The 17551-nt window shown below is 42.6% G+C and overlaps 1 protein-coding gene across 5 annotated transcripts in view; it reads left to right on the top strand.

The window, feature by feature from the left end:
- Positions 1-17551, top strand: part of PDZD2 (PDZ domain containing 2) — an 877375-nt gene that overhangs the window by 669515 nt on the left and 190309 nt on the right. For all 5 annotated transcript variants that reach the window (XM_069220426.1, XM_069220418.1, XM_069220410.1 and 2 more), the window contains exons 10-12: positions 3355-3428; positions 3604-3829; positions 12364-12481. In XM_069220426.1, coding sequence (XP_069076527.1) covers positions 3355-3428; positions 3604-3829; positions 12364-12481 — 418 coding nt within the window. The remainder of the gene's footprint in view (positions 1-3354; positions 3429-3603; positions 3830-12363; positions 12482-17551) is intronic.

The raw sequence follows: 17551 nt of genomic DNA, 5'->3' as shown, positions 1-17551 counted from the left end.
TTGTATTCCTGTGAGCCCTTTAGCACAAAATACCCTGGAAAGGGACCCCAATTTGAATCCTCGGGTTTCCCAGGAGCATGGCTAGGCTAGAAGAGAGAGAAACCCCACATAGCCCAGAGTGAGACTTTAGGAGCTGGAAACCCAAGATATGCCTAAAAAATTGAAGGAAGAGCCTGGATATTCCTGTGTGTACAATCAGACTCATAGTGGGTGAAGCCACCGATTTCTCTAAATGTAGAAAGGAACCAAATAACCCAGATAATGCTGACTGGGTACGGTATAGCCTGGGGTGCCCAGGACAGCATCAGAGTGCTCGAGTATCACCTCAGACACCAAGTGCAACCAATGTATATGCCATTTTAGCCCCAATACCTGCTGGTAGCCTTCGTATGCACACGGCAGTTGCACTCAGATGACCAGTGCAGCTTTCCTGTGCATAACTCTTGCTCCAGATGTTTAGTACAGTTTACCCAAATGTAGGTTAAGTCTCAAGTGTTTATGCATCCTCATGCGCGTGTACTGCCTCAGATGTGCAGTAAAACCAGCCTTCCCATGCACAGCTATGGTCTCAAAAGCCAAGTGCAGCCTTTTCAAGTGATACTAGGACCTTAGCGGCCCAACAGCAGCCCCCACTGTAGCCTCCTAATGTGTGAACTCCTGCATGTTGGTCAGTATGGTGAGGCCACACACTGGTTTTGCACCAATCAGTACCCTCATATTAGGATCATTTGCAGGGCAGATATTCCTTTCACAGAGGCACACAATGCCAAATGTGCAGCACTTTCTGGTGTTAGAGTCTCAGTTCACCATTCTGAGGTGCAGAGGGAGGAAAACCCCTTCTATACTATTAATATCGAATAAGATGATGTTTGGAAGTAGGGGAGGGACAAAGGAGCAGTAGTAGTTTTCACCTCATGCCCCTCGCTTAGTTATTCAACACCCTACTCTTTGCTGAGATGCCACTGATGGAGCCTACAGCAAGACTGCCTGTCTCTCAGAGCCCTATTACCCTTTTGATATGCACTGCCCCTGCCAGCGCCGAGTCCATGGCCAGGAATGCAAGCACTTGGATTTCCAGTTGGGTACGAAGTGGAAATTCCTGATACCTACGGCTTTTCTTCGTAAATCCTTAATGATAGGTGAGGTGAGTGCAGCTCATTTTCATAGACCTATACAAATGGTTCCCGTCTCCTTCCTTCACCTAAAGGTTGTGCAGAGCAGTTATTAGTGTGCTGGAAGGATAATTACATCATTTTCATTGCTTAAGTCTGGTCAGTGTTTCATTGATCCTCGGGTAGGTCTCCCTTGTAATGCACAGTGGACTGTGTTTGGCGGTTTCCCTTCTTTTGGGGTGGGCCCTTCCCAATACTATGGAGTATACTTACTTTTGGCTGGCACTCCACTTGAAGAGAAGGCAATCATGACATTTGTGGACAACTCTGAAAGAGGCAGCTCCATTTAATTGCTTTTCATTCAGATTTAATACTCGCTGCACTTGATGATAGCATTTTTGTAGGACGAGTGCCTTTGTTTGCCAGAAGTAACCACCATGCCTAAAAGTTGTTTTAGTTCGTAATCCCTATGAAAATCCTTTCCCCAGTTCAGACCAAAAATCAACGTTGTATACTTAATCACAAGAGAATTTTAGGAATACTCATGCTTCCACATTCACATTCCATTGTTTGCGGATCAATTCCTTCTTCATTTTCTGATAATTTTCTGTAAAGTAATATGTACCTGTTTGATCTAAACATTCAACTTATTGTATCACATTTCAGAGTTTCATGTAAATTCTTGCTAAAATGTGATGACAGTTTAGTACGACGGCGAAAGTTGACAAGAAGTTATCACTGGACTCTATCCTAATGCATTGTATATTATAGCATTTTTAAGTCGAATCAACAACATGGATTTGTCCTCGTCAGTAATAATAATTCGGTGGAGGTCCCTGGGTTCCAGCAATGACTGTGTTGGGCTCAACATAAGTCAAAAGGTTAAGAACTGCTGCCTAGCATTTGGTGTCACACCCCTCTGGGACCACCAAAAAAGTCCCATCCTGTCATAAGATGCCCTTCTCTGGTCACCCCACTGCAGCTCTAAGCATTATGGTGGCTGTGATATAAAGTGACCTTCATTTGCATATAGTGGCAATTCCAGGCACTGTGTAGTCCTGGGCGCATAAATTGGCCTTCCTTAACATATTATGGACATTTTATACATTATGGCATTGGAGCAACAGTGCGTGGTCTATGGGCTGCGGTCATGATATGTTTAACCGTTCATTTTTCCACCCAGTCCTATCCAAGCAAATTCTCATTCATAATATGAGATTGAAAATCTACTTGAAAGGGAAGAATTGGAACCTAAGAAGATATAGAAGACATAAGTGAGGAAATGTTTACATTTTTAATACAGCGTAGGCACTTTCAATTTCACTTTCGATTTCTTTAATTGGCCCTCCTTCAGAACTGCTACTAATATCTATGGTGTTTTTTAGCCTAGTTTAAAGTTCTGCAGTAAAATACACTGTTTGGTCCATTTTAATTTTGAAAAATGTCCTGGTGGGACATGTTCTTTAATACACAGAGAGAAGTCTGGCATGCTCTTTACATTCGGACATGCAACTTACATCCTAACCCTTAAAAATGTCACCACGGACAGTCAGTATATTACCACTGCCTAGACACCAGCCTTTATTAAAAAAAATCAATAGGAATAACGCACCATGAATTTCCGGCATAATTAACACACTTTAAGTAGATACTGAGGGAACAAAAGTCGAGAATCGTGTTCCCAATTTTGCTCACGGTTTTAAGAGTCTGCAGTTTTTAGCCTGTCCAGTGATAGTGCAGGAAATAACGGTTTCCCGCTATTCTATACTCAGCAATTTTAGCTGTTTGCAGTATCCTTCTTCCTACCGTTTTGATCAGCAAATTTGTCAGGGCTTTTATGCATGCTGTCTAACATATGTTCTTATTTTTTTGTTCCTAATCATGCTTGGTCTTCAGGATAATTCAAAATGTTAAATTGCGTTCAGTTCCAGGAAAGAGAGGCCCTGTCTGACAATGTACAATATTTGTTTTAATCATGCTTGTGGCATTACTCCGAGAAAAGTGGTTCAGGGTTGTCAGCTAATGAGTGCAAAAGGTGCTCGACAATGGAACCACATCTAATTTGCATGCGCTTGCTTTCAGAAATCTTTAAGCTTGTTTTTTCATGTAATGAAGTAATGCTGCAGAAAAAATCGAGCACACATTGTCCTGCTGCCCAAGGGCATTACGCCATCACTTCTATATACAGATGAATTCTGCATCTCATTCTAAATCCTGCTGTCTCTTTCCTTTTCATCACCAGGGGATGAAATCTTAGAAGTAAATGGAGAATCTTTACTGGGACTGACCCACCAGGAGGCCATTCAGACTTTTAAGGTAATACATTTACAGAGGCAGTCAGATTGCCTAATCGAATGGCCAACACACTTTAACACCATTAAGCATTGTGTATGTATCACGTTTTACATCAATTATGGCCTGCTTGGAGATGTACTGTGTTAAACGTGGTATATCTAATTATCAGACTCCATTTCCTTTCTTCTGCCTTTAGCAACTTAAGAAAGGTGTGGTGACGCTGACTGTGCGGACGCGGTTACGGAGTCCGAGTCTCACCCCGTGCCCCACCCCGACACTGCTGAGCCGATCCAGCTCTCCCAACTCGAATGCTAGCGGAGGGACTCCAGTCCCTGGTTCTGAGGAAGGCGAATCCTCTTCCTTGAGTCGAAGAGGACCTGGACCCAAGGACCGCATTATTATGGAAGTAACCCTTAGTAAAGGTACAATGTTATTCAGTTACCGTGGTACTAACCTGATAACCTTCATTTTCAACGCTGTTTGTGAAATGCACCAGCTATTTGCTTTTAAAATAAAGGTATCATCAGCATTGCAGCTAGCGCATGGTGAAGGAAGATCAAGGATTGAGTAAGAGTGAAGCCTGAACAATCTACTCACCTTTGGGCAAAGTTTTGGTGTATACTTCTGCTTCTCGTCTAGAAGCTTATTATGCCCCACGTTTTGCTGTTCAAATAGTAGTGTTTCAAAATAAAGAAGGTGATTAAAAAAAAATCTCAAAAATGTATGTCAGCTAGTGGTTCAAATGCAGGAAGACGGGTTGAGACATACAATACAACAGAACCTATTGCATTTGTTTGCAGAGAAGGTGAGGTTGCGGTGTGATAGACATAGACACAAATAGACTTTACCGTGTCATTTACAACCAGGAAGTGACCTGGGATTACAAGTATTACTGTAAGCATTTACCTACTAATGATGCAATATTTTAAGTGCTATTATGCACTCCAGAGGTGACTATTGCCAACCTACTTTATACATTACAACAGAAAAGCAATTCCTGTGTCTAAATCTAAATACAGTGCTGATTGTGTAATCTTGTAGAGAAATGAGTTTCAAATATAACACAACATATTTTCAATTGAAAGGTGACACTCACTATGGATTCATTATCTCTCTTTCTACACATCTAAAGCTTTCCATTGACTTCCAAAGGGTCACCAGCCCATTAAAACGTCATCACCCTCCTTTCCTTGGATTTTAATTAAATCACTCTTCACAAACACCAGATTTCATCTTCCTTGGACATCAGTGTGTCAAGAGATAAGATGACCTTGGAGTTGCTCAGTAAGCTTAAAGGAAGATTTGTCAAAGAGGGTGAAGGGACTTTGAGATGATATCTTTGATATTTTTTACCATTGAGTTAGGCCGAACTCTAAGGAGTGGTCCAACTTTGGGGGACAAAATTGTTCAATTTCTTATTCAGATTGAGAAAGTTTTACTTATATTATACTTCTAAAGGGCATTTGTTCAGTTCTTTGAAACTTAAGCTTAAGTTTTGAATACTGTTTTTCTGGAATCGGGAGAAGGCAGTTTCAAAACAGTCACAATTTGCAAGCTAGTTGCTATCTTGTAACTTTATTTCACTTTCATATAGAGACGAGATTGAGGCTGTAGTCCTGCCAAGTGCCACACATCTGCTAAACTAATGCACAATGGAAAATTTGCCGCATTACAGCAAAGCCCAATTGAGCATTTAAGCTAAAAGATGACAGCTGTTCTTGTAATCTATTCTTGCTTCAGAGAATTGGCCCGCCCTCTTGCCACATACGGCCAATCCTGTAGGTTTGTAAACAAACCTTCAACTACTTTCTGAGTTTTATCACTTGCCTTTTCTCATTTGCTTCCTCCCGCATGGCACTGGACTGTGGAGTTGATTCTTTAGTGACCCTCATGTGCTTCGTAGCAGTGCTACTGCACTGACCGGGTTCTGTGTGTTTCCTTAGAACCTTGATCGCACATTGCACTGCAGCTGTTGAAGTGATCCATTTCAGACCATTCTGTGAGGCATTTAGCAGTTTAACCAAGTCTTTACTTTTTGTCCCCAGAGTAAGATTCCCAGAGTGACCGACTGCTGAGTCCAGATCACTGCTGGCTCGTGGGGCATACAGCCCTGCCGGGAATATGTAAACACCCCTCCCTAGTCTGGTTCCCGTTCCTCTCGTTTAATGCAGACTTTGGGGGTTATTACAACTTTGGAGGAGGTGTTAATCTGTCCCAAAAGTGACGGTAAAGTGACGGATATACCACCAGCCGTATTACGAGTTCCATAGGATATAATGGACTCGTAATACGGCTGGTGGTATATCCGTCACTTTAGCGTCACTTTTGGGACAGATTAACACCTCCTCCAAAGTTGTAATAACCCCCTTTATCTGTGCACAGACAAAACTCCAGAATGGCTATTTTTCTGGCTGGAAATGCCATCCTCGGCCTCCTCCCCTCTCCAAGCCTGCAGCTATAAATGGGAAACTCATTGTCAGAGACAAAGTTAGGCAAAATCACCTCACCGTGCAAGATCACCTTGACACCAGGCCACTATTTCATTTCAATAGCGGCCAATTGGTTGAGGGTGTTTGTCACCTTCAGCCAGCACTAAAATTGGATTTTAGTCTGTATCACTTTGCATGTTGGGTGTTTAAAATCAAAGCCCGGTTGCGAAACTCAAGCTACAAATGCCAAAATAGAATTGGGGGCAGATTGAAAAGCTAGAAGTAACAGTAGGTGTCAGACACAATAAAAAGGCCAATTGGATAGCTAAACATTGTAAGTTCCCGAGTTATTCACGCCAGGAATAGCAGACGATAAAAGCGCAGCAGCAATTGGATTAGCTAATCTGAAATACTTTTCACTTAAAGTTACTTTACAATATTCGAAAACCAGAGTGATCTGATTTGGGGGAGGGTGATCGATATGCTTTGAATTGATCAGTAACAAAATGAAAGAAATAACTATTGAATTAATATATGTGCCAAGTCAGTACGCTGAATTTCACACAATCTGCAGTTGAATGCATGCTTTTCTTAATCATGTGCATGCACTCCATTTATATTTAAAAAAAAATACTTTTTTCATACAAAAAACATCAGCTATTTGAATAATGACTGCCAATGAAACCCCTCATTCTGAAAGCAGGAAACTCAAGTTGTCTAATATCAGGCACGAGTCCTATTTTTGTCCTTAGCATTATGGTTTTGCTAGGATCATTTTAGGGAATGAGCATCAAAATGCAATGGATGAATGTAAAGTAAATGAACTTTTAACATTGGAATATTACGAGGTCTCTGCAAAGGTGATGTGAAGGATTCCTTGGGCATAATATTTATATTTGCTTCTTCATATTAGTGGCCTCCAAAGCAGAAATATGCCACAGCACTGGCAATCTTAGTTTTTAGGTTTCCAAAATAGGGCCTATTTCCCGTTTGAGATGGTTGTTAATCACATGAGAGCAAGTCAAGTTTTAAGGGCCTTCGGGATGGGAGCTGTGCCTTAGGTTTTACAAGGCGGGTGATCGTGGTTGGTGACCGTCATTGATAGTTTGCTGGCAATGAATTCCTGATGATATGAGAAGCAACAGTGAAGTGAAGAATTTTTCTGCTTGGGCCAATGATTAAGTTTGCCTTTAAGTGTCACTCAGCATCTCACACATGAGACCAGGAAATGTCACACACATTGTCACACTAGAACATGGAACTGTCACACACAAGCCGACTGGAAACACAGCAGTCCTGTCTATTGCACTGAAAAGTGCCAACGCCATTGCGCTACTGTGCTGGTTTTAATATGCTTATGATTTGATTTTTCACCAGTTTGTTTTAATTCTTTTCCTGATCCTTGTGACCGTGCTGGAAAGTAGTTCTCACTTTGTCATGGACAATGCTGAGTCCTGGGTCGTTTGCTTTGTTTTCCATCAAGTAATCCTTCTTTTACGTTTGTAACACATTAAGGCTAACCATGTGCACTACTTCTCGTATGCCTTATTTATCGCCTCCGATGGCGCAAACGCGCAGATTACGCAGACTGTAAGTGACTGTTAATGGATTCCAGTATTGATCTACTGTGATTCTCCTTCTATTTATTATGTTTCTTGCATAACGAGGTTCCTTGCCCAACTTCTTTCCTTATTTTAGGTTGTTACTCTTGTTCTAACTGGCAAACGCCATTACGCTACTGTGCTGGCTTTAACATGTTTATGATCTAATTGCCCACCCTTACATTTTAATTTGATTTCCGTTCTTTGTAACCACAACTATGGTGTAGTTTACAGATCATGGTGGGGATTTCCAGATACCTTGCTAAATTCAATATGGAAATGTACAGGCTTATTTTGGACCACCCTCCAGACACACTTTTATAGTGGAATCCCGGCTTCATTACCATTCCACTCCCAGCATTCCTTTAGCTTTACCCTCGGACTGTAATGTCCTCCGCTGTGACCTCCTGCACAGAAAGGGTGGCGGACTAGAGTTATTTTTAAAATCATTCTATGAACATTAAGCTCCTCGAGGCCCAATCTTTCTATAAGCCCCCAACTCCTCCAATATCTATTTCCACTTCTCCCAACTCTTTGCTCATTTTTAAAAATGAATATGTAGGTCTCCTGCGAACAGTCACAATCTCTTTTCTACCTCTTTTGACCTGATCACTGCCATTTTTTTGATCTCCATCACGTCCATTACCCTTGGTGACTTAAATTTACATGTCACTTCTCTCACTGAGCTGGATTTTTATTGATAGTCGAAGGCTGTCACAGCCTCGACTTGACCCAGCAGTTGAATGGCCCAGCTCTTCTTAAAGGCCACATTCTTAATTTACTCTTTGTGCTTAACAAGCACATTTCCAAATGCACCTTCATGCAACTGGCCTGGTCTGATCCCCATTCAGTTATGTTTAGCTTTTCCTTCCGGGCGTAGTCTTCCCACCATGAAGAAAACCTATTTCACTTTGCTTCAGAAAATCTTGGGCTAACGCATCGACAGACTATGTTGCCCAAACATCAAAACAAACCTTCCTGCTATCACAGAGGATACTGAAGAGAGTACCTTATCCTTAAAGAACTGGGTCCAAACAAGGTCATACTAAACAGGCTCTGTCATGGTCCACGCAGGCCACGAGAACCAAAAAGCAACATTGCAAATGCCGAGATCCCTTTATCTACCTCAAAATAAAGCACCTTTATCACCCAGCACTTTACAAATACTAAAAAAAAAGTTGTATTGCTAGAATCAAAATGTTTGGTAACAAAATGGGCTCCACTTGCATTAAAACTTATTATTTTAATAAACTTAGTTGCTGACTTTTTCCCTCCCATTGAAGTAGATGATATACTTTCAAAGCTGCCTCTGGATCCTTCCTTGATCACTGCGAAGCCTTGTATTTGAAAATCTGGGCTTCCCATCCTTTCTCCTGCCTGAATGTTAACTGCTTTAATCCGCCCCTTCCTCAAGAAACCAAACGAGGATTCCTGCTTCCTGGCCAATATTAGACTATTCTCACTACTTCCAAGTCCAGCCTGAATTTTCAAAGCATATGTTAATACTCTTCTGGGCACTCGTCTGGAAAATCTTTTTTTTTTTTAGCCATATTTTTCTTGTTTCAGACAGGGTTTTAGCAAAGAATCAGTGTTTATTGGTGTTTTGGACGACCACCACATTTGACTCGACTCAGGCACTGCTGCTGTCTGAAGTCTGCTCGATTTATGTGTGGACCTTCAACACAGCCCTCCCACAAGATTCTCTTGTCGCAACCCACTGAAGTGGGTGTGGAAGGATGTGCCTTAAAGTGTCTCATTTCATTTCAAACCAAATGCCCCCTCTGGACTCCTGCTTCAGAGGTTACATGCAGAGACTCTCATGGCATGGCTCTCAGTCCATCTCTATCTAAGAGGACATTTTCTTTTCATCCCCTTCCCACGACGCTAAAGACTAGGAGGAGGCGCCTTCACTTTTCTCAGCGCTAAGGCCTGGAATCAACTTCCAGCAAGTCAGTGCACCCTTACATCTCATCCTGTCTTTAGGAAATAACCATAAACGTATCTATTCTCTCTCTGATTCCCTGGCTTTTGTTCCCTCTACTTACTTCTATGTTCTCCAGCACAAAGATGCCCTTTTTAGGTAACCCCGCACTCTAAATGTTTTTATTCATTCAGGTAGCCGAGTGTCTCAAGCCAGGTGCAACCAGACTTGAGGGGTTTGAAGAAGTGTGTTTTCATGAAATTCATCAGACAGTAGTGCTTCTCTGCTTCAGGTAGTTTCAACACAACTAGACCACTCAACCATAAAGATACACGGAAACATAACTTTTTAGCTGATCTTGAACTGACCTAGCACCACAATATTTGTCATCTGATTAGGTAGAGCACGTGCCACTTCACTCCTGTAACTTGCAGCAGTTCACTCCTTCCAACATATGTCTCTTGATCCTTGAGACCTCAAGAAAGCTTATCTCTGTGGGCCTGATAGCCTCCTAAGCAGTGACTTAATCTTGGTTTCCCAATATAACAAAGCTTGTTACTGGAGAATCTTAAAAATCAGAACGAGACCTGAATTTAATAGTATACACAGAATAGCAAGCAGGAGGCGCTAGCAGCTCCCCGAGAGACGGAAACAACAGACACATTTCACTTGATACAATTTAAATATGTGCACTGAAACATGATTCCTCACCCTTATGTGTTATATGTTGGACAGAGGAAAGGAATTTGTTACATATTATCTGGGCTTTTGAAACCTTGCAGGGGTTCTGGAGTGCAGTGGAAGACACATGCAGTGAAGTCATGGATACATGGATATCACTCAACCCGCGAATAGCCTTATTAAACATCTTAGATGATATAGGTCTCAAGAGATATCAGAAACTGTTTCTTGGTCTAGGCCTGCTAGTGACCAAAAGAGACATAGCCCAAATTAGAGTGACCCAGCCACACCAAGCACTACAAAATGGAAGCTTGCTCTCGATGAATGTAGATGGGTGAAAAGGCCTGTTGACAAGGCAAGGGGCGTCCTCAGCAGCATCAGAAAATCGTGGGTGTTGGCCAAGTACTGGGATCACATGGATTGAATGTAAATTACTCCTCCTCGAGAAAACTGAATAATCTCTGCATATGTCAGCAATGAGTAATGCTATATACAAAGGATTGGTATGGTTTTTGTACTGAATAGACCTTGAAGACATTCATTTGTAGATTAGAAGGTTATAGCTGCACTAACAATGGTTGTTCTTAACCTGTTAAAAAAATAGTTTGTTTCTTGATGTTAATTATTTTTTGAAAACTAAAGAAAATGTTAAAAAAAAGAAATTTAAATTTCTGAAGGAGGATAAAAAAGCATCATGCAGCCCACCGAGGGGAGCCAGTGGGGTCTTTGTGAATTGGGTGTTACATGCGGGTCTTGAGATGGACCTGCTACCATCCGGGCAACAGATGTGTGAACTCTCTGAAGGTGCTTTAGAACATTATGTCACTCAAAGCCTATAGCGTAGAGATACATCTTGACAGCTTTTTCCTACCATATTAATGTTGGGAATTTATTGGATTGGAAGTGGAGTGTAGTGCTTGAGTGGCCTGTACTTAAGGGTGTTTCTTGTCAGTTGGTGGGTGGATGTGTAGCTCTACTCTTAACGCTTGGAGCATTTTGCAGGCTGATTATTACGTCTTTTAAATTGCTTTGTAAATCAGCAAGGTTCTGAATTCTGTACACACTGGGCCTGGGTTTTCCTCTAGAACACCCAAGGCGGAAATCCATCCAGCAGCCTCCTGATGAAGGGTGAACTCCGAAATGCATTGGGTGATCATACAATATAACCATGTTTAAATTGTAGATTAATGGAGTACATTTGGAATTATGACGTTAACTTGAATTGAATAAAGCATTTCAAATGATCCAAGTCTTTGTGTAAGGCTATGTTATTGGGGGAAAAAAACTGACAAGCGTTTGAGCATTGTAAGCTGTACCTTGTGTGACACTAACCCAGGAGCGATTTTGTGTATTGAATGCTGTTCTGTGGTCACAGGCGACCATAATATCAAACTACTTATACATAAGCGTAAGTACATATTTTTTGCCTATCCTGTACAGTTACCAGTCGCGGCTCACGGCAGCCAGAAGGGGCGGGTGGCGGCAGGAGGAGGGGTGGGGGGGCGGAATATATAACAATTAATTAAAAAAAATAATTTAAAAAACCCACTTACCTCCTCTGCCATGCCGTTTCTGTGTCCCTTGTAGGTCCAGGCTGCAGGCACAGGCTCCCAGCCTGCCCTGCGGCCAGTCCTGATGCTGCTCAAAACAGCATCAGGATTGGCTGGAAGCGCCCAGCCAGGGCGCTCCTAGGCAGACTGAAAGCCTGTGCAGGCTCTCTCCAGCCCGGGAACTGTGTTGCTGGGCTGGAGACAGCCTACTGCACAAGTGTGTTTGGCCGTCCCGAGACGGCCGGCCAAACACACATAAGCTCTGAGGGGAGTGCTCTGTGCACTCCCCCCAAGTGCTCATCACCCCCAACGCCCGCCCCTTTTCAAGAAAACGATAATTGACAGTTTATCGTTTTCTTGAAAAGGTTTTGCAGCTGCCACTTCTGGCGGGGGAGGGGGACGATACTCCTCCACCCTAGTGGAGGTGCCACCCCTTACAGTTACACAGAGTGGACAAAAATTGCTATGTAAATATTGGTCAGAAGTATGGTCCTAGTTAATTTACATGATTGAGCACTGAAGAAATTTGGGGAATCAGGCTTCCGTACCTACATGTTTTTGTATATTTATATTTTACATTTACTGCTTTTGCTTAATGTTCTACCCAACAAATTAAATATAATAGCCCATATTTAGACGGTCCATTTTGTGCTCAAAAACATTAGTTGTGTCCTCTTCATGTAAAATGCAAGGTTTCTTATTGGCTCATTGCTAAGATTGTATTAAGGTAGTTTTTGTGAGATGTTCTCTTCACTCTGTGTGGTTTTTTTTCAGAGCCCGGCGTTGGCTTAGGCATTGGTGTATGTTGCCTTACACTGGAGAACACCTCTCCTGGAATATACATTCACAGCTTGGCTCCAGGATCTGTGGCCAAAATGGATGGAAGACTAAGGTCAGTAGGGCAAGGGAAGCATTATAAATGTGCATTGGTGTAATGGCAATTGGTTGTTACTTACTTTAAGTAACATGTCTGAAAGTGGTCAGTAACTCCGTCATCAGCATCATAAAACAATGAATACCCAGAAAGTGCTGACGTTAAGGGCATCTTTTCAAGACACTTGATAAGCAAGTTGTTTTAGAATAAATATGTGTATAGAATATGAAATTAGTTCAAACATTCCATCCAGCACTTTGTTTTTCATGCTAGAAGTGTTGCAGGTATGCCCATATGTGGTGTCCTTGATCACTGTCCTATTGGAACCAGGCTAGATGTGGCTGGTGAGCCTTAATGAATGCAAAACCGGTAGTGGGTTTCTTGTTTTCCGGTTCAGGAGGACTTGGCCTGGCAGGTTGGGCTGGACTGTTCCCATTGGAGCAGCGTCAAGACTGATTTGCATATATATTGGTCCAAACTAAAGTGGCATGGTGGGCAAAAAAGAAACAATAGCTTGGCATGCTGCATGAGCTGTTGCCAGTAGTTGAGATAAATGCAAGCATTCCATCCATCATTTTGTTTTTGATATACAAGTTTTGTGCTTTTAATTTATTCCCTTTCCATCTTAATGGTTATTAACATTAATGGTTAGGCATATGTAGACAACATTCAGAAAGCTGATCTATTGAATATTTTTTGACAATAAAGCTATACATCCATAGTGTCATAGTAAAACACATAATGTTACCATATTGTTATTGTATTATATTGCGCTTACTTCCTCCTCTCAAGTATTTGGAAGGCCTTGCGGTCGGCAGAATGCTGCTCCAGGAACTAGGGGTCACTGTTCAATCCAGTGTCTTTTGGTTATTGTTGTTTATTGGAATTATGCTTGGGCACTTCAGAAGACCGTTCAATGGATTTGTTTCACTTTGATGTGGTAGATTTAATTGATAGGGTTAGATATGATCGGCATTGGGGGTATGTAAATGCATGCCCATGATTGGTGAGGTTATCAGATAGGCTAGAGGCAATTAAATATTGCTAGATGGTAGGGGCGTGGTATCAAAGAAGGCGAGGGTGTTGTCTATGAAATGGGATGTGGTGATTTTTGGCAAAGACAGTAATTGGGATTAAGCCAAACATGCATGCAATTTAGAGTGGGCTGTACTCTGAGAGAGAAAGCATGCAGAGAATGGAAAATAAGGAGAGTGGAATTTGAAAGAGAACAAGGAGAGACAACAGTGGGACGTTTTAAGTGCGGGTCAGTTTTTTCATGCATGGTTTTAGGAATATAGAGAAGGATTTTGAGACAGCATGAGGACTGTATTTACCAAAACGCATTGGGCCTTACATGTGATGTGCCAATGGAGTCCCTATGACACAGAGTGAAGGCAAGTATAAGAAATTGGGTTACTAGTTGAGGGGGATGAAAACCTTCTCAAGCAGCAACCACAATTCTTCTCAAGGTGAAGTCACAAGCAACCCTAAATTAACCTGTGCTCAACCCTCAGGTAGCTTGGCACAGAACAGTCAGGCTTAACTCAGAGGTAATGCGTAAATTATTTTTGTAAAACCTCAACCACAAAAGGAGACCCCAACATATTTAGAAAAATAGAATATTTTTATTAATTAAAACAAGTCCAAAATGAAAAAAATCTAATCAATAGACCCGGAGATATTTAATTTGAAAGATTTTAGTAAAAATAGTGCCAAAAAGCATAAATCCCCAATTGTGGATATCTGGTTGTGCTAGACCGGTATAAAGTTGCAAGTTCAGGATGATGCCAAAGGAGCGTGGGCCAGCTAAAGGGACCCAGTTAGGCCTGCTGACCACAGTACCTTGAATCCTGGTTTGTGAAGCTTTGCGAAGATCTGCATTGAAGATGCATCGCACAGCTGAAACAATGCCTCGGTTCGGTGATGCGGCGAGGCTGATGTGTGAGGTCCTGCATTTTCGAGGATCCTGACGACTAGGGCTTGCAATGTGAAGTCCAGAGTCGAGGAAGTGCCACACAGTCAGGAGTATGCATCAGTTCCGATGAGCTGCAAAGCTGTGATGCAGAGTCCAGCATTGTCGTTGTGGATGCCGTCATAGAGGGATACGAAGGCCTTCACCAATGATGCATTGAGCAGTGACGATTCTGATGCGGCAAAGGGCTGATATGAGGCTCTTTGCGGTGGTTCCGGTCCACACAGCAGCAGTGATTTATCAGTTCTGCTCAGGGTTGCACTGCGTAGCAGAGGAGATGCGCTGGTTCCACTGGATCCAGACAGGCTGACCTAGGCCCACTTCAAAAAGTACAGGACTGGGGTGGCATCACTTAGCAGGATAGGCTCACAAATGGTGGGTGCTGGGTCAAGGTTGTTGTAGCCTTTTGTCCTTGAAGCTCAAGTCAGGCGGCCAGCCATCTAGCCCTTGGAGTCACTCTGGGCTCAGAAGATGCAGGTCAAGTTCTTCTCACCTATGCAGGGGCAGCAGAGTTAGTGTCTGAGGTTTAGTATTTATACCCAGTTGTGCTTTTTAAGTAGGGGAGAGGTTTCTGGAGGGTTCCCTTGGAAGTCTCCAGGCATCCTGCCTCCCCTGTCCTGGCTCTAGACTAAGTACAGGGGATATGCGTCCCTTTGCGTACAGGCATAACACAGCCTATTCAGGTTTAAGTGGGGCTGTGCTCATTTCTCCCTCCCAACCTGGCAGTGATGGCCCATCCAGGCACACCTAAGCTCCTTATTGTGTGTTTCTAGGAGGAGTATACAAAGCCCAACTGTCAACTATACCCATTCATGTGAAACAGGGGTAGGCTACAGGCACTAAATGGCTAAGGCAGGAAAATGCCACTTTCTAAAAGTGTCATTTTCAAAATTGTAATTTGAAATCCAACTTAATCATGTTAGGATTTTTCATTACATTTCCAAAGACACCAAGCGAGAACTGCTCATCTGGTTGCTTTTGGAAATTATAGCTTACGAAATGTAATAAGATAACTCCAATGATATCTCATGGGAGAGGTAGACCTTGCAGTAGTGAAATGAATTTACTTTTTTGACTACCAGGGCATATAAAACTTACAATTATGTGTCCTACAATTTAAATACACTGCACCATGTCCAGGGCAAACCTTCAGGGTGACTTATAGGTATTTAAATGTAAGGTTTAGGCCTGGCAAAAGGTTTATTTTGCCAGGTCGAAATAGCAGTCAAAAACTGCACACTCGGCTGCAGTGGCAAGTCTGAGATATGTTAAAAGGGCTACTTAAGTGGGTCGCACAATCAGTGCTGCTGGCCCATTAGTAGAATTTAATTTATACTCACTGGGCACATGTCGTGGCACTTTACTAGGGACTTACAAGTAAATTAAGTATGCCAATTAGGAATAAACCAATGTAACCATGTTTTTTTCACAGTTATAATTTGCATTTCTAAGAGCAAACAAGTGGACATGACACATCGTAAAATTCCAATTGGAATAATAAACCTTGCCCAAGGAAAAAGGAAAAAGCAACCCCAGTACATCGGACTGTAATGAGGACATCAATTTAAAATACCACCCCACCCCAGTTAGGTACTGGGTAGGAAAAAAAAGTTCAACCCTGTCTTAAACAATTCCAGAGGGGAGAGCTGGGGAAAGAAGATTAAAAAAAAAAAAGGAAAAAGTGTGGCATCCCAGTCAGGGTGCCCTTTTACATGAGGATTACATTTCAACAGATTATTCCTCAGGGACAGAAGAGGACATAATGTGGATGTCAGATGCACGTAATGTTTTCAACATCGTCATATGAAGCCCTCCTACCCATTGCAAATTCTTAATGTGAGTTGTAAAGGGGCACCATATAGCACTGAATTTGGCCACCAAGTCTCGGATGATAGCAGTCAGTTTTTCCAGGGCATAGATGCATGAAATCGTCCCACACCACCTATTTAAAGAAGGAAGTAGTCGTTGTTTCCACATCTCTGCCACACACAGTTTTGCCGCAAAGAGTAGATCGGAGAATAAACAGCCCTGAGGGGTCAAAGTGGATAAAACTTATTTCAGCCCTTGGGTCACCCAAAAGAATCAGAGGTTTGAGTGGTAGTTGAATGTTTGTAATGGTCTGCACTTTGCTCTGGATCTCTACCCAACCTTTCTGGATCAATGGGCATGACCATCATGCACGTATGAAGGTGCCTGTCTCCCCACACCCCTGCCAACACAAATCCGAATACCTGACTACTCTAACAGGTGTAAGATAACAGCGGGTCAATATTTTGTATGTATTCTCCTTGTAACGAATGCAAATCGAAGATTTAGCTCCTCTTTGCCAAATGGCCCCCCAAGTGTTGTTGAATTTCTCCATAGCCAGTTAGCCCCCTTTCCCATTGTAATACAAAAGCATATTTTTTTTGGGAGGGGGGGGAGTCAACTGCAGGAAGCATCGGTAGAGCCACGATATGCCTTTATGGTGCACCTTGTTGAGATGGAGGGACTCTATGGGTATGTCAGTGCGGTGGACAGCCAGGCTCAGAGGGGGCCTGGCTCAATCTATAGCTGTCACGTCGGGTTTGGACAAATTTGATAACTAAGTTGCCTTGTGGTCACAAGTCACCATTGTCGTAGAAGTTGCCCAAGATGGGGGGAACAACCCTGAACCCAGTGGAATGAGCCAGGATTCGTCTCTCCCAGAGGAAAGTCAGGCTTATGTGTTAGTGGGGTGAGTCTTAAATTGTGGGTTGGGAATGCCGTGCTCTGTCTTACCTCTCTCCAGTAGGCTAGGAGTAGTGATGTGAAAGGCAATAGTGTGAGAGTTTTCACTTTGAATGACATCAGTCCCAACTGGAGGAGAGGCAAAAAGCCTGTTTTACTTGAACCACAGGGTTTCCTTTCAGGGTCATGGTTCCAGTCGAGACAAAGTCAGGCAAAGTTGTGCCGCTAAGATATAAGTGATGACGTCGGGGAAGCCTAGGCCATCCTCCAAGACCTGTCTGCATAGAGTTGCTCTCGCTACCCTTAGGGACTTGCCCCTCACCTCACAAAGTCTAGCATTTTCGCACAGATATATTTACAGAGCGAGGGAGGAGGGGCCAGCAGAACGGTTTATAGGACATACAACA

This window comes from Pleurodeles waltl, chromosome 1_1 (assembly GCF_031143425.1).
Source record: "Pleurodeles waltl isolate 20211129_DDA chromosome 1_1, aPleWal1.hap1.20221129, whole genome shotgun sequence".
In the NCBI taxonomy this organism is placed as follows: domain Eukaryota; kingdom Metazoa; phylum Chordata; class Amphibia; order Caudata; family Salamandridae; genus Pleurodeles; species Pleurodeles waltl.
Note: the sequence above shows the minus strand (reverse complement) of the source record. Positions and strands in the feature narration are given on the sequence as shown.